Here is a 23,322-nt window from a genome sequence, read left to right on the forward strand (position 1 = left end):
CTTGATCCTTTTTCTTGCTGCATCACACTCTTGCCAGCCTGAAGCCCGACTTACAGGCGTCCAGTTTCGAGCCTAAAGCCTGCCTTGCCAGCTTCCTGTTTCAAGCCTGAATAAAAGCTGGCTTGGAAACTTCCTGCTTCCAGCCTGAGCCCTGCTTATTGGCCCCTCTGTACTTTGATGCTTTTCCACCCTGAAGCATGCCTTCAGGATCCCAGCACTCTGTTCTTTGATGCTAGTGCAACCTGAAGCAAGTTCGTAAGAACCCTGTTCTCTTCACTTTGTTAGTTGTCATTTACAGCTTGATACCTTTGTTTGCAGATTCCTTTTTATAGATATTTTCCTAGTGGAACACATTAATTGTAATTTCAGGTGAGCAACAGCTCTTTAGTCTAATCCTTGTTTATGTGTATTCTGTACTTTCCTTCTCAAGTGCTATCTATACTGGATTTCCTGCTTCAGTTTCCGTTTTTATTTTCCAAGACTCAGTCCAGATTTTCCTTAGAATCCTTTCATAGATTCCCAATGAACCTTTCCCTAATTCATGAGACTGTGTTGCTACATCTTCTCTCATGATTTGTATCTTGTGATAAATCCCGAGTCAATGATTTACATGGGGAAGTCCCTCCAAACCCCATGAGGCTGTTAGCCGATAGCCCCCCTGGGGATTGGTACTCAGTGGGAGGATCTCATGGGGAGAGAGGACCCCATTGAGAGCAATGACTTCATAGGGAGATCGCAGTAGCCCTTAGACCCTCCAATCTTCCCTGAAAACCATTCTTTTACCCCTCCATCAAATGCCACAATGTACTGTTGTGATACCACACCAGTCGAGAATCCTGAAGAGAAAGACACTCACACTACATTCAATAACAGTACTGGCATGAGGAAGAAGACGCGAGTAATGAAAATTACTAACTGGCACAAAGGCACACACTCTAGCCTTTGTAACAACGTGATTGGTCAGCTGTTTTTCAAGGGCAGAGAGGGAAGAGAACAATGATGTCTACGCTCTCAGCTCAGTGCGGACCAAGCACTTTGCAAAGGCCATGCAGACCCACTAGATGGTGAAGTCGACGGTAGGCAAAAGAAAGGCAGATCGGCAGAGGACCAACAATGCAGGTGGCGGACTAGAAAAGAGGAATCTTACCTGCCGGTTACCAGAGCGGCTACGCTGACACCAAATCAGCTGTAAACTGCAGGAGAGACCCACGAAGGACCGCGGAAGGCCCCGCTGAGCCCATGGGACCACCACCATTCCTGGGAGACCCCGAGCAACCAGAGAGACATGGCTAAGGCCCTACATGTACATGGGGGCTAGTCTAAAGGTTGGGGAGACCCAGAGAGCATATGGGGCAAGAGCGAAGTGAAGAAGGAATACTCTCTGGGACAAAGAGACCTAGCAGAGAGGGTCTGGGACCCAACGCAGATACACATACCCTGAACAGGAACAGGGGTAAATACGAACTTTGCAAATATAAGAGATTCTCACAGGCCTTGGCAGGAGAGTAAACCAAGGCTGTGGACCGAAAGAAGATTAAAGCAAAATACTATTGTGAACAACCAAGTGAAGGGGGTCTGGAACCCATATGTGAAAGCCATACCCCAAGCTATAGCAGGGGACATTACGAACTGTGCAGAAACAAGTGACATTCACAGACCCTGGCAGGAGAGTAAACCAGGGCTGTGGAATAAAGCGAGAGTGGATAAAAGGAACACTGAGTGAGCATGTGAAGGGGGTCTGGGAACGAGGATGGGGAAGTGCTCCCCAAACTATATTCAAGAGGAACACAAAGTTAATATATGCCAGTAACAGAGATTTTGGCAGGAGAATAAACCAAGGCTGTGGGTTAAGTTGAGAGCAGAGACACAAAATTGGGAATTGAAGGACATTGCGTACCCTCCTTGGCAAGAGTGTGAACCAAGAAGAGGGGAATAGCTCTATAGTGTCTGAGACTCACAGCAAGCAAGAGGAGAAATCACAGCACAGCTTTGGAAGGAGAACCAGGCTAATTTACCTTGTCGCAACCCCTGGGAGGCAGGTTTGCTCACAAAGAAATCCACGTTGTATAACACTGGAAAGGCACTGGGGAAAAGGAATCAACACCCAAACCTTGTGGGACTTTTGTTTGCTTCCTTACACCATTTATTTACTTATACAGAAACTCACTTTATGTAACTCTGGAAAGGTTTTAGGGAAAGGGAATCAACCCCCAAGCCTTGTGTACTTTTGTTTGCTTTTCTACACAGATTTTGAACTTCCATTTGGAACTGCAAAACCGGGCAGCAGCCAAAAGATATTCCCCTTTTCACCTTATATTAAATTTTGCTTGTTAGGATTTGGACATGGGAGGGCAAATTTTATTTTGGACCTCCTGACACTGACAGTATCATTAGCTAGTTGTGATGAATCCAATGAAGTCATCACTAATTCCCCGGCGGTAACCTCCTACCATGTGGCGAGGGGAGCCGGCAGCCGCTACCTGATCCTGACCCTTGGGCCGGCTAAATGAGGAAGGATAATATGAAAGGAGACAGCCTCTGGGGGAATGCCATGGCTCCATCGGATGAGACATGGAATCCTCCATTTTAACCCTTGAAAATATCCCACCCATGTCTGAAACCCTCATGGCCTATTGCCATGCATCTGCTCCTTTTTCTGTGAAAAATAGGGAAAACCCTCATATAAAATCTATAAGCCAACTTGATGGAATCACCTTTGACAACTCCGCTGATCCATCAAAACCTTTTTATGCTTTGTCAAAGTCCATGAATCAACTGTCACCAATGGACTACGGTTCCCAGAATCATGAAGGTACTGGAGAGAATGGAGCAAAAGAGATCACAAACTCAACGAGCATTCTAGTGTTTCCCGGCACACACCTGTGTTCAGGAAATTTAAGTAGTGCAAACCGACAGGCATTGACAGCTGCTGTGATGACTGGAAAGCAAGCGCTGACCCTCGCTGTCAAGAATGAGGAACAGGAGAGCCAGAACCGGCGTGGAGAAGCCGAGTGACTCTCAAACAGAGAAAGAAGCTGCAGAGTGAAGGACCGTCACAGGAACGCCAGGAGCCGTTGAGAAACTCCTAGGCATTCGTAGACAGGAAAAGCAGTACAGTACTTACCGAAGCCAGGAGGAAAGCAGGCATGTCGAGCAGGAGATGCAGAGGACCGTCGCGCAAAGAAAAAGTGGCCTCAAAGAGAAAGCAGGTTGAAATCCTTTGTTTGCAGACTGCGAGAGAAAGAAGCAATGCAAATGAAGATCAGTGTGTACCCCAGAGGCAAAGGGGACACAGGGGCATATCAGCAAGCATGCAGAGTAAAAATATATGAAAAGTAGTGCACAGAGACACGGTATGGACAGATTGAAAAGGGGGGGAAGGAAAAGTGGAACTAAACCCTTTCGTAATGTTTGGATGTGCGAAGTGCAAACAGTTAATGAACCGTGAAGGGCCACATTATCCAACCTTATATACAAGGACTTGCGGGAGCAGGCAAAAGCCATTCAAGTATATGAAAGCAAAAGTCCTGCCAGGAGAGTAAACTAGGCCAATCAAGTGCACGAAAGCAGAAGTCCTGGCAGGAGAGAAACACCAGACCAAGCAAGTGTGTATGCACAGAAGTTCTAGCAGGAGAGTATGGCCCTCATTACGTTTCTGGCAGGTTACCGGGAGACTCGACTTACTGTTTCCGCCACCTGATATCTCGGTAATACCGGGATAGGAAAGGTGGCGGAAAGTCGGTAAGTTCCCATTCTGGGGGAATGGGAACCCTGAAGCACTGGCACCATTAGTAACGGAGCCGGTGCTTTAGTGAAAAACTGGCGGTAGGGGCTCGAACTACCGGCAGGTCAGGCCTGCCAGTAGTTCACAGGCCCTACCGGCAGACTTGTAGTTTGGTGGCTCGGAAAAGGTGCCAGTAACTATTAAACCAGCACTTTTTTCAAGACCTCCAAATTTGTAATGAGGGCCTAAACCAGGACAGTTCAGGTTTGTGTCAAAAGTCCTGGCAGTAGAATATACCACACACATGGAAAGAATTGTGTTAAATAAGAATGAATAAGGCAATATTGTAAAACCGGACAGCATTGACTAAAAGTGTGTTAGTTGGCCTAGTGAGGTCCTCAAGGAAGAATCCAGGGGAAGGGAACCACACTCTGGCTCCAAGAACCTTCTTCTCTGAGGAACTTTTTGCTTGAGTCATGTATTCTTTATGAACACTTTTCCCGAACCACCAAGGGCAAAAGACATTTCCCTTGGCAACCTTTAGTATAGTTTGTAGTGTGAGGGTCTGAATAGAACGTTTTTGGACAGGACAGTTTTGTTTTGACATCCTGACACAGACCGATCCTTCGTTTTTGGTTTAGGTAGGGAAATTCCTCTTAGAGCAGGGTCAGAGAAGCCTTTTCAAAACCCATTTTTCTTTAAAAAAAAGTCTTTAACCAATAACAGGACAAACCGGTGTCTGACTTTCATTTCTTACTCATCCCATAGTTTTGTTGAGGTAGGAAAACCCCTCTTAGAGCTAGGGCTAGATAGGATTTTCTCCAAATCCACTTATTTTATTATGAATAAAAGTCTTTATCAATCAATAAGCCACCCTTGTGTCCATCTCTTACTCCCAGACACTCGCAATCTGTTTCAGTGTGCTATGTTTCTGTTAGGTTCCCCTTTAGCTTGCAAGCTAGGAAAGATCCTTGGTAGCTCAGGGCAGGTGTGAAAAGCAAGTAACATGCTGGAATCTAAAGTTGATGTTTATTAATTTAGAAAGTCCAATCCTAATCTTCTGTAGGAGACAGGAGTGATCCGAGTTCATGATGGTGACAGCAATTCTCAGAGTTGATTGGTGTTTCAACTTCTGTGAGATACTTTGGTACCTTGCAAGGGGTTCTGAACTGTCTTTCATTCAGACACTCAGCTAAGAAGGTCACAGTCTATCAAGCGCCTCAGAAAAGGTTTCATAGAAAACCGATGCTAAGGAAAAGTAAACCCCAGACAAGGTCCAGTAGAAGGAGAGAGCAGAGTATCAAAAAGAAACACAGTCTACAGCTGCAACTGGAAGCTAAGTGAAGTTAACTTTAACATTTAAGTAGAAAAGAAAAAGTAAATAACTTATTGTACATATCTTTGGTAGCAACCTTAATCCTTTAATCCCTTGTGTCCAAATTGATTGATTCGCTCAGTGGGGAATGAACAGTAAAGTTTTATAACTAGCACGTGTTTTAATTAATTCAGGCGTGCAAAGTAGCTACCATATAACTAACTAGTAATCTTTTTAGGAGCTGCGTGCTCACTAATTATTAACAAACGCGTGTGTACTTTTTCGTTTTCCCCATTCGCTGTTCCTCAGAGAAGCGGCATTGTCCCACTGGCCCTTAGAGTAAGAGACCTTTGAAGATGGGACGTCATGCATGCGCACTTGAAGTACCTCACAGAAGCTGTTGTGAAGTGCGTCAGGAGAAAACTTTCCTCAGCAAGAACCACAGGAATTCGCTTGCAGCGTTTGTGAAGGGCGGTTTTGACTACCAGCGTGGCGGGGAACAACGTTTTCTCAAGTAGGAAACCAGAACTTTTTTCAGAGCATTTACTCAGAGGCAACTTATTTTGGTTTTTAGGCAAAAGAAAATGTTACTACAGGCATACATGAGAAATTAGAAAGCATTCCACTGGGTAATGTTAACAATCTGTATGTTTGTCTGCAGGTCAAAGTCTTCCAATCCAGTGCAAGTTTTCAGAGGGCGGCAAGCAGGACCTAGTTTATTGTTTCATCCACTTCCCCTTAACCCTCTGGGTTGTCAGCCCTGAAATTCTTGAGTTAGGTGATTGCAGAGTGGGGGGAGTCTAGGGGGACTGTGGGGCCATCGTCAGCTCCCGGAGGAGATAAGGACAGTGAGTAGGTGCTTTTTAGCACGTTCGATATGCAGAAAGTTGGTCTTTGCCAAGATACAGGATGGTTGCAACCTTGTCTACGGACAGGGTGGCTATCCAGGAAACAATGTCTAGTGTCCCCCAGGAAGACCATTTGCTGGGATGGAGCCAAGTAGGACTTGCTGTAATTGATGGAGAATCGTAGAGAGGACCAATACAGCATCGTCGTTGTGGTGTGATATATGGTCTGAGGAAGGGAATGAGCCCTGATCAACCAATCACTGAGGTATGCTTATAACTGTATGCCACCCCCCTGATCCCTCTGATGAAGGTGGTCTTCCGGCCAGCGGCCAGGCATTTGGTGAAAACACTTGAGGTCGAAGGGAAGTCCCTTGAACTGATAGTGCAGGCCTGCTACTGTGAACCAGAGGAACTTCCAGTGGTGCTGGTGGATTAGAACATGGAAATATGCATCCTTCAAGTCCATTGAAGACAGAAAATCTCTCTGCTGAAGTTAAGGGAAGATGTGTTGAAGTGTAACCTTCCTGAAAGTCTGTGAATCGATGAATTTGTTCAATAGACAAAGGCCTAGAATTGATCTCCAACCACCCGATTTCTTCTGTATCTGGACATATCTAGAATAGATGCTGTGTCCGCACAGGGCATGAGGAACACGTTCTATGGCTCCTTCGGAGAGGAGCACACATACTTTTTGTAGATGGTTTTTCACCTTCCTGGTTGGAGAAATGTTGGGCATTTAGCTTTGAAAATCCAGTGTGTGTCGTACAGGAGTAAGGACAGTGCCCATTTGTCCGTTGTTATGTCGGATCACTCGGTGAGGAAGTGGGAAAGACGCCCTCCCGCAGGGATGTGGAAGTGGGGGGGGGGGGTAGGCTTGTCCTCAGCTCAGGCATGCTTACTGGCTTCCCCTTTCCTGGGAAGAGATGCCTCATCGCTGGGGTTGCCCCATAGGACTGGGATTTGTTCCCGTCAGTGTCAGTGGATGGATACATGTTGTAACGATAACACTATGATCAATAAGATCTACAATTTCTGTTGGATCTTGATAACCAAGACTTTCCTGAACAAAATGACTGTTGATGCTGCTGCAGAGTACCCAAAGACCGGGCAGTGTCAGTCTTGATGGCCTGGAGAGTGTCGTCGACCATTTTGTTGAGGAGACCTCAACCTTGCTTGTTGGCTCAGCATCCCACCATTATCCATTTGCCAGAAACCGGCGTCTGCGATGCACATTGCAACTGAGATGGTATTGTCAGAACTGACTTCACCCTAAAGAGATGCTTAAAAGTTTGTACTTCTTGTCATCTGGCAAGAAATCCAGAATGAGGCTCAACTTGTACCATAATTCTCTGTCGTAGCAGGAAAGAATGGCCAAGGAGTTTGTCGGCTTCAATCGTCAGGCCACTGGTGGAAATGATGCACTTACCAAAAGCGTCCAGCTGCCTCCCTTCTTTGTCAGGTGGAAAGTAAAAGGGGAAGAAGGGTTGATAAGGTGTTTTCAAACAGCCATGGAGGCCAAAGAATTCAGGCTGAGTTTGCAGATATTTGGGGGTGCTGTTTAGGGCCTTGTATTTCCTCTCAAACCTGTCCTTTTAGGGATTGTGGCAATAAGGGCTATTTCATAGTTAGGAGGCCATCCTCCCAGATGTCAACAAGCTCAGGGATAGGGACAACCTTCTTCCAAGCCTGTTCTTTGTGCTGGTACAGGAAGCCTTCCATCCTCTGTTCTTCAGGTAGTAGATCAAACATTCTAGTAGCCTTGGACACAAGAGAATTAAAAGTACCAATCTTGTCAGGTGGGGAATCTCTGATGGGTGTATCATCAGGTTCCCCATCCACTGGTAGGAATTCATCAAACTCATCAATTGTAGTATGAGTGGAGGCTCCACCTTTCGAAGCGTCATCCTCAGTCTCGGAATCGGAGAGAGATCAACACAAGGGTGCAAAGCTAATGGAGAGAAACAGTTGCAGTGTCTAGGAGAAGCTGGTGGAGCAATGAGCTTGCATGGAGATAGTGGGACCAACGGTACCCCGTATTGCTATTCTGACACCAGAGTCTGCAGAATAGACAAGATTCCAGTGATCAAGAATGTGCCTCCAGTTGACTGGGGCCAGGCACAGGATGAGGAGTGGCAGGAGTACGAGGAGTACGTGGGGGCAGCATGATAGGCAGTTGAGCTGGAAGAGGCTGCATAGATGGTAGTGACCAAAGGACTTCTTCCTCATCATCCAAAAAAGCACCCCTTCCGAATCCTCAAATCAGTTTCTATGACATGTTCCAGGATGTCCTCAGGGGGCACCTGAGAAAGGCCACACAGAATAAAAGGAGCCAGTGTAAACAGAGGCTACTTGCATAGAGGCGAGCTAGAAGAAACAGATGGGGCACTTGGTCAGGAGTAGCAGAAGAAATAAAAGATTTTGTAGTCAATGAAGTTGTGACCGTTGTAGACACATGTCTTTTTGTTATTAACGAGGTGGAAGTCTTGCTCATTGATGAAGTAGTGGTGGATGATGTCGTTGATGGAGTCGCCAACGAAACCGAAAATGGAGTGGTGGACAAGGACGTAGACAGGATGGATGGAGACTTGCTGCGCTTTGTCATTACTGTTTAGCAAGAAGGGAGCATCAACAGAGTCATCGTTTTCGTGGATGAGTAGTGCCACAGCAGCCGAGGGTGTTGCTGTCTGAGTGGTCGATGAAGCTGCCATCGCGGCTTTCACAGACGTCAGCTTTTTATGTGGTGGCTTAGATAAGTCTACAGCTCCATCATGGGCAGAGTGAGCATGCGTGGCATGTTCTCTCCTCACCCTCTTCACATGGGAAGCCTCCTTGTGGGACCTCAACCTCTTATAAGAGGGTGCATACTTCTGGGGCCTGCTAGGGCAGAGTGAAGCATGACTCCAAATGGATTCAGAGTCTGAGGCTGAAGTACCCTTGTCAAGCCAAGTCAGCAACCTTCTGTGATGGTCCTGGTTGGTCTTGTTCGAGAAGGAACGGCGGATGGAGCATGAGTTGACATTGTGTTCTGGTTAGAGGCAGCAAATTCACTTTACATGCTGGTCTTCCACATAGATATTCTTCAAGTGGCAGGTGGAGCATGCCTTGAAGAGGCTTTTCTCAGCCTTAGGCTGCAGGATCAGCTGTGGTGGGGCGAAGAGGAAGCCCCCCACAGACCTCAACCCTGAGGTGGTAAAGGGAGCACCAGGGATGTAAAAACACTCCCAACCACCAGAGTAGGAAATAACTTGACAGAGGCTTTCCAAAATTCCAAACAAAAACATAGAACAAAGTGTGTAGATCGGCAAATGAAGAAGAGAACTTTCAGAGGACTAGCAACATTCACACATGCTGTCAAAAATGTTAAGATGGCCTCCAGGAGTGGAGCTAAGGAAGTGTATCCCTATTGACTATCTGACAACATTACCCAAAACGACTCCAAGAGAACACCAAAGTGACTGCAGTTTGAAATTTAATTGTAAACTGCCTTAATGTTATCAAGGATTCCCGACCTGGTGACAGGGAATATTCTAACAGCATGTGATATGAAAGATCCAATTGTGAAGAATGAAATATATATTTTTCATTTGAAAAAGAAAGCAAACATGAAAGATTGTGCATGACTTTAAGAGTGCATGAATGAAAAGGGTGAAACTCACCATTTGTAGCAAGGGCAAAGTTTTAACTCTCAAATCTACAGAGAGCCTCCCAAGATTTTTTTTTTTTTTATCAGCCATGTCCTTCTTTAGGAGATCTTCAAGCCAGCCACTTGGTCTTTCGAACATTTACAAAGCTTATTCTGCATATATTCATAATGGTGATTGTGTCAGAACTCACAGAACAGTCCTTATTTCTCCTCCACTGCCCCCTATGTTAAGAGTGCTAAGAAGGAGGAACACTTTCGGGTAACTTCTTAACACCCATAAGCACTCCTATTGTAGTTGGCTGCTGTGAGGTATCAGAGAGATCAGTGTGGGAACGGACCTGCCAAACATTTTTTCCAGGAACAGCTGCAAGGCAGGTGCCCAGGTGTGTGATGTCACCACAGTGAAATGCGACTTCCATATTTCACTGCAGCAATGTCGTAGCAGGGATTTTTTGATTTTTCAATTGCAGTATGTTTGTTAATACGTAATTGTACGATTGGACAGAAAGATTTTTCCGACTGTACAAAATGTCTGAAAATGCATGCCACCAAAGGTCCGAACACCCCACAACACCCCGCTCACTATACTGTGTGGTATAGTGAGCGAGGTATTGCGGGGGACAGCCTCGCAGCACAACCGAGAAAAAAAAAACAGGGGATGCGGGGGTGTCGCCCGCAACACCCCGCTCCCTATACTTTACAGTTTGTGAGCAGGGGTTGTGGGGGAAACCCCTGCAGCTGCCTGTAATAAATAAATAAATAAATGAATAAAGAAAAGGACCCTTTGCCGCCGGTTCCCGATCACGGAAGTGAAAGGGAACTGGCGCCGCAGGGACACAGCGTGAAGAAAAGGTAAATAGGGTTTGTTTATGTTGGGGGTGTGGGTGGGGGTGTGGTGTGGGCGGGGGTCTGGGTATGTAGTCATTTTCAGTGTTTGATCGCATGGGAAATGTATGAACCTTGGGTGGTGTGTACATTTCCCATGCAAACATTTCCTTAACTGAATTTTCTGTTAAGGAAAACTCACGCAGATCCATTAATACGACTAAATTGAACCCATATACAACAAATAAATGCTTAACTGACATTTATACAAATCAGAATGGAGGACAATTAAATAACTGTGGCATGAGAATCTTCAACCTCTCCCCTTCTTCACTGGCAGTTGGTAGGTACATAGCAGGCACGCATAAAGAAGATCTACACTTTCTTATTAAACTCTACTTTGCCTGACATTGTAATAAACATTCACAGCGGTGGAACCCCATCTGAAGGCAGGACTCAAAGATCTAATGCAAGGTAACTGTAATCTTCAGTAACGTCAATTTGGGCCGCTGACTGCTTTGGGTAACTTTATGGCACATGCAATGACACTTACTGTGACTGCCTTTCCTTTCACAGCCATGGAATCCCAGCATTCCTGTTTGATAATCTCACGCAAATACTGTTTAGCAAGATTTTCCAGCTCAATCTCCTTTCTCACCTGTCAAAAATCACAAAGAATGGACAACTTAAAATGCTAGGCAAAAAGAATAAAAGGTTACCACTGTACAATCATTTTCCACACAGTATTAAACTTACATTAACATGGGGGATGATTGCAAGCAGTTCAAGATTGTTGGGTACCAAGCGCATAGAGACATATATGGTAGTGAGACCTACAAAGAGGATGTTGGTATACTCTAACCTAGCATTTGCTCCTGCGCCCACCTCCAAGGATTTGCGTTTTGGGGAGAGTGGAGGGATTTGTTTTTTTAGGATACACATTGGACGGAAACAACTACTTATTACTGTGCTCATTTGTGATATTACACTGTCGCTATCAAGGTAGATCCCTGCATTTTCAACTTCACTGGTCCCTGACAGCATTTGAACGAATATAAAGCAGGCAGGTAATCCTTAGGAACCTTAGCAGTTTTTTAAAAACTAAATAAAATAACAATCACTTTCCAACCATCTAGTTGTGGGTAATTATCCAACATCAATGACTTTCTGCAGTGTCTGAAATTCTAGGGATCCAAATTTTACATTCTGTGTGCATAGGATGAGCGGGCGTCAAGGGTGGGGGAAGGTCAGGCATTGCATAACAGTATGAAACATCACTCAAGCAATACACCTGTGGTTAATTCCTACCCGGGTTACTTCCATCTCACTTTCCACTTGTAGTCTTTCCTTTTCGTCAAGATCCATGTTGAACTCCTGCTGGTCCAGTTTCTCAATGTCGGGCAGAGATTCATTTTCACGCATCATTGACTGAATCTGAATAAGTAAAGAAAGTAAGGCAATGATAAAGCATTTGTGCTATTTCTCAGGTTATTCACACTGAAATATTTCAGACACAGGCCCTCACTGTATGTTTTTGCTGTAAAAATATGGCAGTAACCAACTTACCTGCCACTATTTTGACACCACCATATTACAAATTCAGAGGGTGATTGGAGGAAACCTTTGCACCACTTGGCTGGACGTATTCCCTCCACATTCCCTTTGCTAAATGGAGGATTCATGGCAGGCAGAAATACCACCCACGGTAAATGCTCCAAAATCACAATTAAGTTCTATATTGGTGGATTTCCCATCAAAACGAGTGTGAAACGAGTATGGTGGTATTTCCAAAGGAGGGTCTGATCGGGCCCTAAACAGTTAAGAGATCAAGTTTACCGGAGAAGAATCCTCTGGGGTCTGAAACCTGCAGCTCTTAAGATGTTTTGGACTGCAGCTCATTTGGATCCCACATATCTATGCTTGCTAGGAATCTTGGCAGATGTAGTCAAAAATATCTGAAGTGCCATATGTTGCAGACCGCTGCTCTGGAGCATTGACTTGTGTCTGCAACAGAACGATTCACATTAAGCCGACATTCATACACATGACTATTTGCCACTAGACAACTTAATTGGAGGCAACTTTTTAAAGTTTGATAGTATGTAATGCATAAGAAATTGCCCTATCATTCAAATTTCTATGTCACATCACAAGAGAGCTTTTTTGCATCAAGCGTTTGCAAGGGTTGTGCTGCATGAGCATAACCAATTGATTAAGCAATTTGAAGTGGAATACTTTCAATGCCATGAAAATCAGAAAGAGATTTTGGCATACATATCAAGAAAGTTGCACAACCTCCCAAAGCCTTAATGAAAAGGTGCATTGCTTCTGAAATGCAGCACAACTTTCTCTACACAGTCCATCCAAACAAACAGATGCCAAAGTACTTCTAGACACTAACTTAATATCAAATTTAAAATAAAATGTCTTCCAGAAATGAAAAACAGTCTCCTTCAACTTGACTCGAAAATATGATGTCATGCGGATACAAGATTCTTCATTAGTGAGAGTTATCTGTAAAATTCCTTTAAAACAATCATAAATAACTGGTACTCTGAAGAGACTTCATTTGTTTTTCAACTCTCTGAAGCAACTTAAAAGATCTGCATTATTATACCCACTTGAATATTTCATTAGTAGGGTGAAGCGGTAAAGAAGAGTGACCTAAACATTGTAATAACCTACGACAATTCACCAAGTATAGAATTACACCCTATGCAAAATCCTAACTTTGTTTGGTTGAAAGTATCATGCATGCTTAAAGCCCCCATACAATCTGGATTGAGGGGCAGAAGTTGATGCTGAAAAGTGAAGTGCTGAGCTTATCAACAGCACAACAGGCCATCTAATTTGCAGTGTGAATGCTATATATCATTCTATTCACTCTCTTGGTCGCTCACTTACTCACTCACTTGTTCACTCACTCAATGTTTGATCTGGATGAAAGATGTTACCCACCTTCTTGGCAAACAGGGCCATACTGTTTGGTAGAGTGATTTAAGAGACATGCAGCTGAAGTCTTATGAAATCATCTCTGGCCTGTATCAGAGCAACAAGTTTCATTTCCGTGCACATTCAAAACGTGGCATTAGTGGAAGACCAGAGCACAAAAGCCAAATAGATCCCACTCGTTGTCTAAAGGACATTCTGCAGCAGGATGGCTCTCCAGATGTTTTAGACTGTAATTACCTCTAAACCTGGCCAGCAGAGTAAATGATGAGGTAATATGGGTGGTACAGACCACACCCTTTGGAGAGCTGCAGACAGTAAACCTCTGTTCTAGATACATTTCACATCTGGAATTTGGAATTGCAGTCTTAGCTTGAATTACATCTGGGAGATCCCTACAAGGCAATAGGCCTTCTACGATTTCCTGATTTGGCATCCAATCCACGAACAATGGCCTCAAGATGAATTGCATAGAATATTCCTTACAGAACCAGGGGTTTCAGTGATGCAAACCACTTTCAGACAGTTTAAGAGATTCATTTCAATGTCTTCCTTCCTTTGTAATGAATTTCCACAGTTATGTTTTTTGGATTAATATGGTTTCTCTTTTCGGCGGATTATGTAAACCATAAATTGATTCTCTCCTCCCTGAAACACATGCTCACCTGCTGAAGTAAAGCTAGTGGCACACTGGATCAAATTGTGGTCTACTATTGAAAAGATGTTCAAACTGCTCTTAAATGGATTGCTGCTCTATTTGTTAATAGATTGATCTGTCCTGAAATGTATTGCAGCACAATTCATTAAACCACCTAGCTTCTCCTGCTGTCCAAAATTAACTGGCGCCCAAGTTTATTACATTCGATCCTCTTGGAAATTCATTGCTGCAGACTTTTGTTAAAAATGTGATCTGCACGAAAGAAATTGCTATAGCTGTTTCATCTGGTCTGAAATGTATTACGGTGCTGTTCACTGCTGCCTTGCATACCCCTGGTATCCTACATTTATTGCTGCTCAGTTTAACACGTGCTAGATCAATAGGCCAGTGTCCTGATTTAACATTACTGAGTTTTAATTATCTTATGATCTTCCCTGAAATGTTGCTGCTCAGTTTGATTTTTTGATCTGCTACAAACATTAAACACTACTCACTTTAAAAAGTGCTAGATATATCATTGGGTGTTCAAAATGTATTTTGCACAGTTCTAATTATCTTCATCTGTCCAGGTATTAATTGCTGCCAGTTCGATCTGCCCGTAAATTAATGCTGCTCAGTTTAATTATCTTGATGTGCTCTAAAATTAACTGCAGCACAGATTAATATTGTCATCTGCTCCAAATTTATTTACTGCAGTTTACTCTTTAATCAGCCCATGCGTCCCAAATTAACTGCTCCCCACATATTAATTGTAGCCCCATTTGAAATAGTTATTTCTACCCTTGCTGACCATGAAGTTTGTTACGTGTGTGCGATGTCCTGAAATTAAGTTATCATTGCTTCCACATTGTACAGAATAACTGCTCCACCACTGTATTTGTGCTGACAGATGCTCTAGAATATTGCCAGTTTCTAGATATTCTACCCCTACCCCACCCCCCCATTTCAGCTAACTGTGCACAAGTATCTCCCGAGGCCCACCACATCTGTTACAACATACTGCAATCAAGACACACATTGGTTGTTTTACTATTAATCCTGTCTTCTGGGATTACACCTTATGCACCTTATGCACCTTCACTGCCTGTGTTGTCTTGGAATTGCGCTAGCTACTCTACCCTGGCATTTTTCATCACCTAATTTACTAGGGGAATTCCCTCCTAATCTTTGGGGCACAAGAATCCAACTGCAACCATCCAACATGGAGCACAGGCCCAGAACAATACAAATCTGAAACCCATTTACTCCCTTTATATGGTCCTCTCACAGTAGGCGGTTATTATCAGAATGTTGCACCCAAATGCATAAGGGAATTAGCAAAAAAGGTTACAGCAAAACCATGAGAAACAAGATCAAATGAACCACAGATCTTTTCACCTAGATAACTCCGAAGAACTTTGCTCAAGACATACACAGTACGGAGAGGCCACAACTGAGACCAAATACTCTATGGGCCTCATCACGGGGTCAGCGGAGCGGTATAAATGCAGCGTTAACACTATTACCACTGCATTACGTCTCGTCCTGATCCAGAATTTGAGCAGAAAGCTGGAGATTTACCTCTGGCTTTGAGTTGGAGGTAAATCTCCAGTTTGTTGCTCATTTACGGCGCTATTACCGTTGGCGCTATTGCCACTACCGGTAATAGTGCCTAAAATCCCCATTGAGTCCTGTGGACTCTAAATAAATGGGGATTATCAGTGCCACCACAACTTGGGATCCAGTGCTAATTGCACCACACAGAGTTGTGATAACATTAATAACGTTGGGTGGTATCCCGGCACATTTACCGCTGGGGTACCGCCCAACTCGTGATGAGGCCCTATATCTTGCATTGCTTGTCAACTTACTGCCACGCTGGACTTGCAGCTTCAATGAGACCAGGTGAAATCGGGTAGGAAAAAATTACACCATTTAGCAAAAGGTGATGAAAGGCCCACATTCAAGTTGGATCATATTCGGTGCCCACAAGTACTGCCCTCTGCATGCTCACCATTTTCAGTGGAGAATGGACAAATGTGCCTACCACAAGAAGCACAAGACATCCGTTTTACACAACAAATGCAGAAATGCTCTACCAACACACACTTTTCCTCACAACGGATTGGTACCATGGGTTAGACTAACACAGAGAATCAACATGTAACCTCTAAGGACTATTATACAAGGAATCCATCACAATGAAAGGACCACCCATAAACCTTACCCCACTGATACGCGCTAAGAAAAAGGGTTTGACAAGCCCAAAAGGCATGACAAACACAGAGCCATAGCCAGTATCAAAATGAAATAAGTTATATTTCGACTTGATGAACGTTTGCTCTATGAATAAGCTCAGAAGAGAGATCCACAAGTTCCCCAGTGAAGGAGATATTGACCTTCAATTTATCACACAAACATGGCTAGTAGATCACAAAGTAGTAGCACACAAAACAACCTCAAAATGAGAGGAATTGGAAGAGGAGGGATCAGTGTGGAACACAAGGAGCACCTCATGGTGAACATGAGCAGTAAATCAGTAATGGAGTTTTCCCTAACAGGTACGAAGAAGAAAACAAATACTCTGCTAAATCATTGAGGCAGTTTTCATCTTAAATAAATGGTCAAATATGCAACACACTCTGACAGGCACACACAGTATGTACTCTTCTGAGAAGAAGGCCTGATGGCTACAGTCCCACCCATCCACTTTCTTTGGAGTTACCACTTCACGGTATGCATTGTTATCAATGGACCAACACACAGGAGAACTGCTCATGAAGGCAAGACTTTCATTGCCAGGAGAAACCTGAAGAAACTCAAAACATTCATAGAGGACGCCAAGCCAAAAACATTTGCTCAGACCTGATTTAGAGAGTAGAGATGCTACTTGCCCAGCCATAACACCTAAGACTATCGCTCCACCACTACTCACGAGAAACAAGCGTAACATTACCGCTGAAAAATTAGCCCCTCTGCTGATCCCAACACTCAACGCTAACAGTTCTGATGACCCTGAGGAATTAATTGAGCTTTTCAATAATACTATGACTACTGCCTTAGATATTATCGCTCCTTTAAAACTCTGCAAAAGTAAACCTAAAGGTCACCTTAATTCTTGGTATACTCCACAACTAAAAGCCTTAAGGTCCGAAAAAAGAAAATGTGAGGCCACCTGGAAAACCTTACCCTCTAAGGAAAACAAGGACATAGCTCTAGAAATTTCGGCTCGCTACAAAGCATAGATCATAAAAACTAAACAGGAAACCTACAATGAGTGGATCCAAAATGCTAGTTCCAGCATTAAAGAATTATTTGGAATCTTAAGGGAACTTGAATCACCTATAGTCCAGGACGACTCCCTCCTAAAAAACAAAGACTGATGCACCAGTATCCAAAACGCAAACAAAATCACTACTCTCCAAAATAAGATAGCCTCCAAGAGACTTAACATAAGGACTGCTAACTCAACCTTGCAACTAAACACCTCGCTCCTCACTAACTCTTTACCTGAATTCAAATTTAAACCAGTCAAGACAACAGAAGTTGAAAAAATCTTTAACCTCCTGAAACCATCACGGTGTCAAGGCGACAATTGCCCGGCCCAAATCATAAAAGATGCTAGCAGAGACCTTACCCCCTTCATCACCAGACTCAAACGCCTCCTTCAAATCCTGTCAGGTTCCCACTAACTTGAAAGATGCCTGGGTACTCCCTTTACTTAAAAAAGCATCCCTTGACCCCACCATCCCCACCAACTACAGGCCTATAACGACAGTCCCCTTACTTCTAAAAATTATCGACAAGGCGGCATATCTCCAGATCCAGTCCTACTTAGAGATCAACAATCTCTTGGGGCTAAGACAATCCGGTTTCAGACCCCTCCATGGAACGGAAACAGCGCTATTAGATCTAAAAACGCAAATAGACCAATCAACAGACAATGCATATTACTTCTACTACTGGACCTCTCTGCTGCCTTTGATTTGGTAGATCATAACATACTGTGTAAGCACCTTTCATCAGCAGCAAACTTCTCCCCTGAGGCCACCTCTTGGATCAAATCCTTCCTCAACAATAGAATGATGAGAGTATTCTCCCCTACTGATGCAGCCGACCCCATACCCATTACTTGCGCAGTCCCCCAAGGATCCTGTGTCTCCCCTACACTCTACAATGTGTTTACAAAACCCCTCTTTGACCATTTGGGTGTCATCTACACTAACTATGCAGATGACACCCAGATACTTATCCCACTAACCGGAAACTACGACGTGGACAACGACCAGCTAAACGAAGTCTACCTCATCATTCAGGCATGGATGGCTACCCACAGCTTGTGCCTGAATGACAAGACCGAAATTCTTATACTAGGCGCACCCACTCAACTAAACAAACTGAACCCTAACTACACCGCCTTCAACATTGACGGTAATATGATTACGACTGCTAAGGAAACCAAAACCTTAGGCTTCCACCTAGACTCGGCCCTAAACTTTAAGAAGCAAACCAACGCCGTTGCATAAGCGACAGCCTACACTTGCAAATTGATCCATGCTTGCAAAAACTACCTTTCCACCAATAGCTGCATGATTTTGGCACAAGCACTAATCTTATTGAAACTTGATTATTGCAATGCTTTGCAACCCTCGCTGGTCTACTTTAAATCCCTGCGAGGCAACCTAACATCACACGTGCTTGCACACTAATCCCGTGGTCTGTGCCTTGGGGGCGGACTGCAGACAGTGCGGCTGCCACCTGCTTCATGTCCATGCACCCTTCCCAGCAGCACCCCGTGTCCTTCCAGTAGGATCTCTTTAAGTGCCATATCAACATTTCCTTCATAATATAGTTATAGCGTGCAGCGTACCTTAGTCCTTACTCGACAATCAAAATCAATCCAATGCGTGCACTGTGCAGGGCACATGCGGTTCTGGTGCCCAGCCCAGGAGGCCCTCCTGCACACGCGGGCCCAGCCCAGCTCTGGTGGTGGCAGCTGGAATTGCAGGCAGCCAATTGGGAGCGGATTCACGCGATGTGCTTGTGCGTGTGTATCCTTCCACTACAAAGAAGCCCTACGGCCAGAGGCCTACCGGGGGATGTCCCGGTGTCCCGGTCGGGCAGTCCAGCCCTGCTTTGTATGCAGGGGCTAACAAAAAAGTTCTAATTAAACTCCAAACCATACAAAATAATGCACTAAGAACTGCATTGGGCATCCCAAGAAAGGACCACATCTCAGAAACAAGAAGAAATCATAAATGGCTCTCTATCCAGGATAGAATATACTTTAAACTGGTCTCTATTTCCCACAAATGTCTTTTTGAGGCCGCCCCCGAATACCTTATAGACAAAATTGTTCCCAAAACATCTGCTAGACTCACAAGATCAGCTAACTCCTGCCTCATTGTTGCACCACGCTACAATCTCAAAAGAGCTGGAGGCACTAGCTTCCCAGTGCAAGCAGCCCAGGCATGGAATGCCCTCCCCCTTACCCTGCGCACCGACTCTAACCTTCAGAGCTTCAAGGCCAACACCAAAAAATTGATCTTTTCCAAGGACAGTGCACTCTAAATGCACTTTCTGACTGCCCACAAGTAACTTACTAGGTTGTCCGGTCCCACCTTGCCCTCCTGAACCGGCTCACACCTAGTAAATTATGCATTGCATCGATATGTCAGTTTTTTCACTTGTTCTGCATATTATTTATAACTGTCGATTCTGTAATAATGGCTGTTGATACTGTACCATTGATTGCATATTCTTAAAGCTGTTTTATATAGCGCCCGGATGCCTTTTGGTGCGGCGCGCTCTAAAAAACAATAAACAAACAAACAAACAAACTTCATAGGCCCTGGACATACACCATTTAAACTACTCATCCGAAATATAAATCCAGAAGAAAACAGGCAGGAAACTAGAACAAACTTGTCAGAAACACGACAACTAGCAAGACAAAACAGCCAATAAGCACCAGATCTGATATTACAAAGCACTAAACTTAAAAGCCACACGTTTTGGGAGCAGAAGTGGGGGGGAAGTGGTTACTGGTGGTGGATTGCCCCCAATCTGTTAGCCATTTCCATTGTGGAGGAGGAGCCCTGGATCAGTATTGTTTTCCTTCTCTTCTTAATCCCCAGTCCAGAGTGGAGCGCAGTGCAGAAGTGTGGACACTTAAACCCCAGTCCGGTGCGGACCACGGCACAGAAACGGGGAGGAGAAAAATCCCACAATCCCATAAGGGTGTTTCTCCCCAATGTGATCCTCCCTCAGTGCACCACACCCAAGGGGCATTATTGTACTGTGTATATACGCACAGTCCTGGCCCCATGGGAAAGATGAACAAGTTACTCTCTTACAACGTTCTTTCGATGGGATGGTCCGACGACATATTCCATATCTATGACAGTAATCACCACAGCTGTGCTGCTTTGGAAAATCTTTCGTTGTCTGCGTCCTGCGTCGATGACGTCGATACGCCACCGTCGAGGACCTCCTCCGATGTCACTGGATGTTATAAGTAGGACGCACGACGCCCATAGTCTTCTGCCAGTCTGACCACACAAAGCCTTGTGGAAACGTAAGCTGCAATCGCATAAGAAATTCTGTAGCGGCGAAGGCAGGGTGGGAGCGATATGGAATACATCGTAGGACCATCCTATCAAAAGAGCGTTACCAGGTAGGAGAGTAACTTGTTCTTTGAGGGGATTGGGTCCTCCGACGTATTCCATAGCTATGACAGAATCCCAAAGCAGTACCAACGTAAGGAGGTGGGAAAAAGAATTTAGAAGATAGAAATTTAGAATGCCCAATCAAATTGCAGAGTAAAGGACCGCCTTGCCAAAGGCCAGATCCTGCCCGCGGATACAATCGAGGGAGTAGTGACGTACAAAAGTATGGACCGAAGCCCAGGTGGCAGCATCACAGATTTTACGAATAGGAACACCCCTCTGCAGGGCAGTAGAGGCAGCCATATCCCTGTTAGAATGGGCCCGCAAGCCTATCGGAGGGTCCTTACCCACCAAGCGGTAACATTCAGAAATTGCCAGGATAATCCATCGAGACAAAGTCTGCTTAGTAACAGCTAATCCCAAACGCCTTCCGGCGTAAGCAATAAAGAGTTGATCGTCCACTCTGACCCGGGACATGCGTGAAATATAAAAGCTTAAAGTTCTCCTAGGATCCAGCCTACGGAGCCTCTCTTCTTCCTTACCAGGATGCGGAGGAGGATAAAACGCCGGAAGAATAACCTTCTGGCTTAAATGAAATTCCGACACCACCTTTGGAAGAAAGGAAGGACGAACTCTAAGGACAACCCCGTCCTTGTGAAATACAGTGACGGGCGGCTTAACTGAAAGTGCCTGTAACTCACTCACTCTGCGAGCGGAAGTGACCGCAACTAAAAATACAGTTTGAAGAGTTAACAGTCTCAAAGGGCAGGAATGCAAAGGCTCAAATGGAGCACCCATTAGAAACTTGTGAACAAGGTTCAAATCCCAACCGGGCACCTGGAAAGGTGACAGAGGGAACACATTAGTGAGCCCTTTTAGAAACTGAGAAATAAAAGGAATTTTAAAATAAGAACACTCTTCAGACGAGCGCTTAAATATGGACAGCGCCGCCAGTACCCACTTGCAGGCCCTTGTGGGCCAAAGAAAGCAAAAAAGACAGAACCACAGGAATGTCACATGAAAAAGGATCCACATTCTTAACCCTACACCAGTCGCAGAACTTTCGGCAACGGTACAGGGACTTTGTTGCCGGCCGTCTGGCCGAAAGCAACACCTCCATCACGTCTTCAGGGAGGTCCCAATCCTTATACCTCAACCTTTCAGAAGCCAAGCGTGAAGGTTGAGGGATCTGACCTCTGGATGGAGAACCTGACCCCCCCTCCGATGAGAGCAGATCGTCTCGGTAGGGAAGACGACGTGGAGGGCAGATGGACAAGTCGAGAAGGTCCGGGTACCACGTCCTCCTGGCCCATGCCGGAGCAATGAGGATCATCCGGGAACCGAACCTCCGTAACCTCCGCAGCATTTGCGGAATGACGGGGACTGGAGGAAATGCGTACAGCAGTGGGAATGACCACTCCACCACAAACGCGTCTCCTAAGGCTCCTCTAGGAGGAAATTCCCACGAGCAGAACTTTTCGCACTTCCAGTTGACACTGGAGGCAAAGAGATCCACTTGAGGGGTCCCCCAAAGGGCGAAGATCTCCAGGAGAATCTCCTGAGCCAACTCCCACTTGTGAGAGATCGCGCTCTGTCTGTTCAGAGCGTCCGCCGTCTTGTTTTCTTCTCCGGGCAGATGAACTGCCGAGACCGAAATTTCCTGCTGGATTGCCCAGAACCAGAGCTGCAGCGCCTCCCTGCACAGAGGAAGTGACCCTGCCCCCCCCGCCTTTTTGTTGAGGTAGTGCATGGCCACTGTGTTGTCCGTCAGAATCAGGACATTATTTCCTCGCAAAGTCGGCAGAAAAGCCTTCAGGGCAACCCTGAAGGCCCTCAGCTCCAACAGATTGATATGGAGTCTGGACTCCGATGGAGACCAACGACCGCTGACTGTCAACTCGTTGGCATGAGCTCCCCGCGTCCATCACAATCGTCACCTCCGGCCAGGGTAGCCAAAATGGAGCCCCCTTCATCAGATTGCCTTCGATGGCCCACCACAGAAGGTCCTGGGCGACCGAGGGCGGCACCTGAACGGGGTCCGACATCCTGCCGGAGGACTGAGACCACTGGAGCTTGAGTGTCCATTGCAAAGATCTCATCTGCAACCTGGCCTCTGGCACCAGAAGAATGCAGGATGCCATTAGGCCGTGCAATCTCAAGAACTCGAACACCGGGAGACTCTGGGCATGTTGGGACTTGTGCACCATCTGCTGAATGTGATGAGCCCTCACCTGGGGAGGAAAACACTGCCCCAGGGACGTGTCGAGCATTGCTCCGATGTACTGGAGCCCCTGAGTTGGCGTCAAGTGGGACTTCTTTAAGTTGAGGGAGAAGCCCAGCTTGTGGAGGGAGTGGCAGGTGTCTGACAGATGATCCAGGACTTGCTCGGGAGAGCACGCCCTGATCAACCAATCGTCCAGGTAGGGGTAGACGTGAATCCCCCCTTTCCTAAAATGTGCTGCCACCACTACCATGAGCTTGGTGAAGACCCTCGGGCGGAGGTCAATCCGAACGGCAGGACCCGAAACTGAAAGTGCAAGTCGCCAACCGCGAACCTCAGGTACTTCTTGTGCTTTGGATGGATTGGCACATGAAAATAAGCGTTCTTGAGGTCGAGAGACACCAACCAGTCCTGAAGTTGAAGGGCCTGGAGGACTTAAGAAAGAGTAACCATCTTGAACTTGTCCTTCCTGAGGAGTTTGTTCAAACTGTG

The 23,322-nt window shown here is 45.3% G+C and overlaps 1 protein-coding gene across 1 annotated transcript in view; it reads right to left on the reverse strand.

The window, feature by feature from the left end:
* CFAP43 (cilia and flagella associated protein 43) overlaps nt 1-23,322 on the reverse strand; it is a 1,012,780-nt gene that overhangs the window by 356,935 nt on the left and 632,523 nt on the right. Inside the window, exons 20-21 of the mRNA XM_069611745.1 lie at nt 11,664-11,789; nt 10,909-11,013 (exon numbers count right to left, since the gene is read on the reverse strand). Of these exons, the coding sequence (XP_069467846.1) occupies nt 10,909-11,013; nt 11,664-11,789 (231 nt within the window). The remainder of the gene's footprint in view (nt 1-10,908; nt 11,014-11,663; nt 11,790-23,322) is intronic.

This window comes from Ambystoma mexicanum, chromosome 8, assembly GCF_040938575.1.
Source record: "Ambystoma mexicanum isolate Mex_15411 chromosome 8, UKY_AmexF1_1, whole genome shotgun sequence".
Lineage (NCBI taxonomy): Eukaryota > Metazoa > Chordata > Amphibia > Caudata > Ambystomatidae > Ambystoma > Ambystoma mexicanum.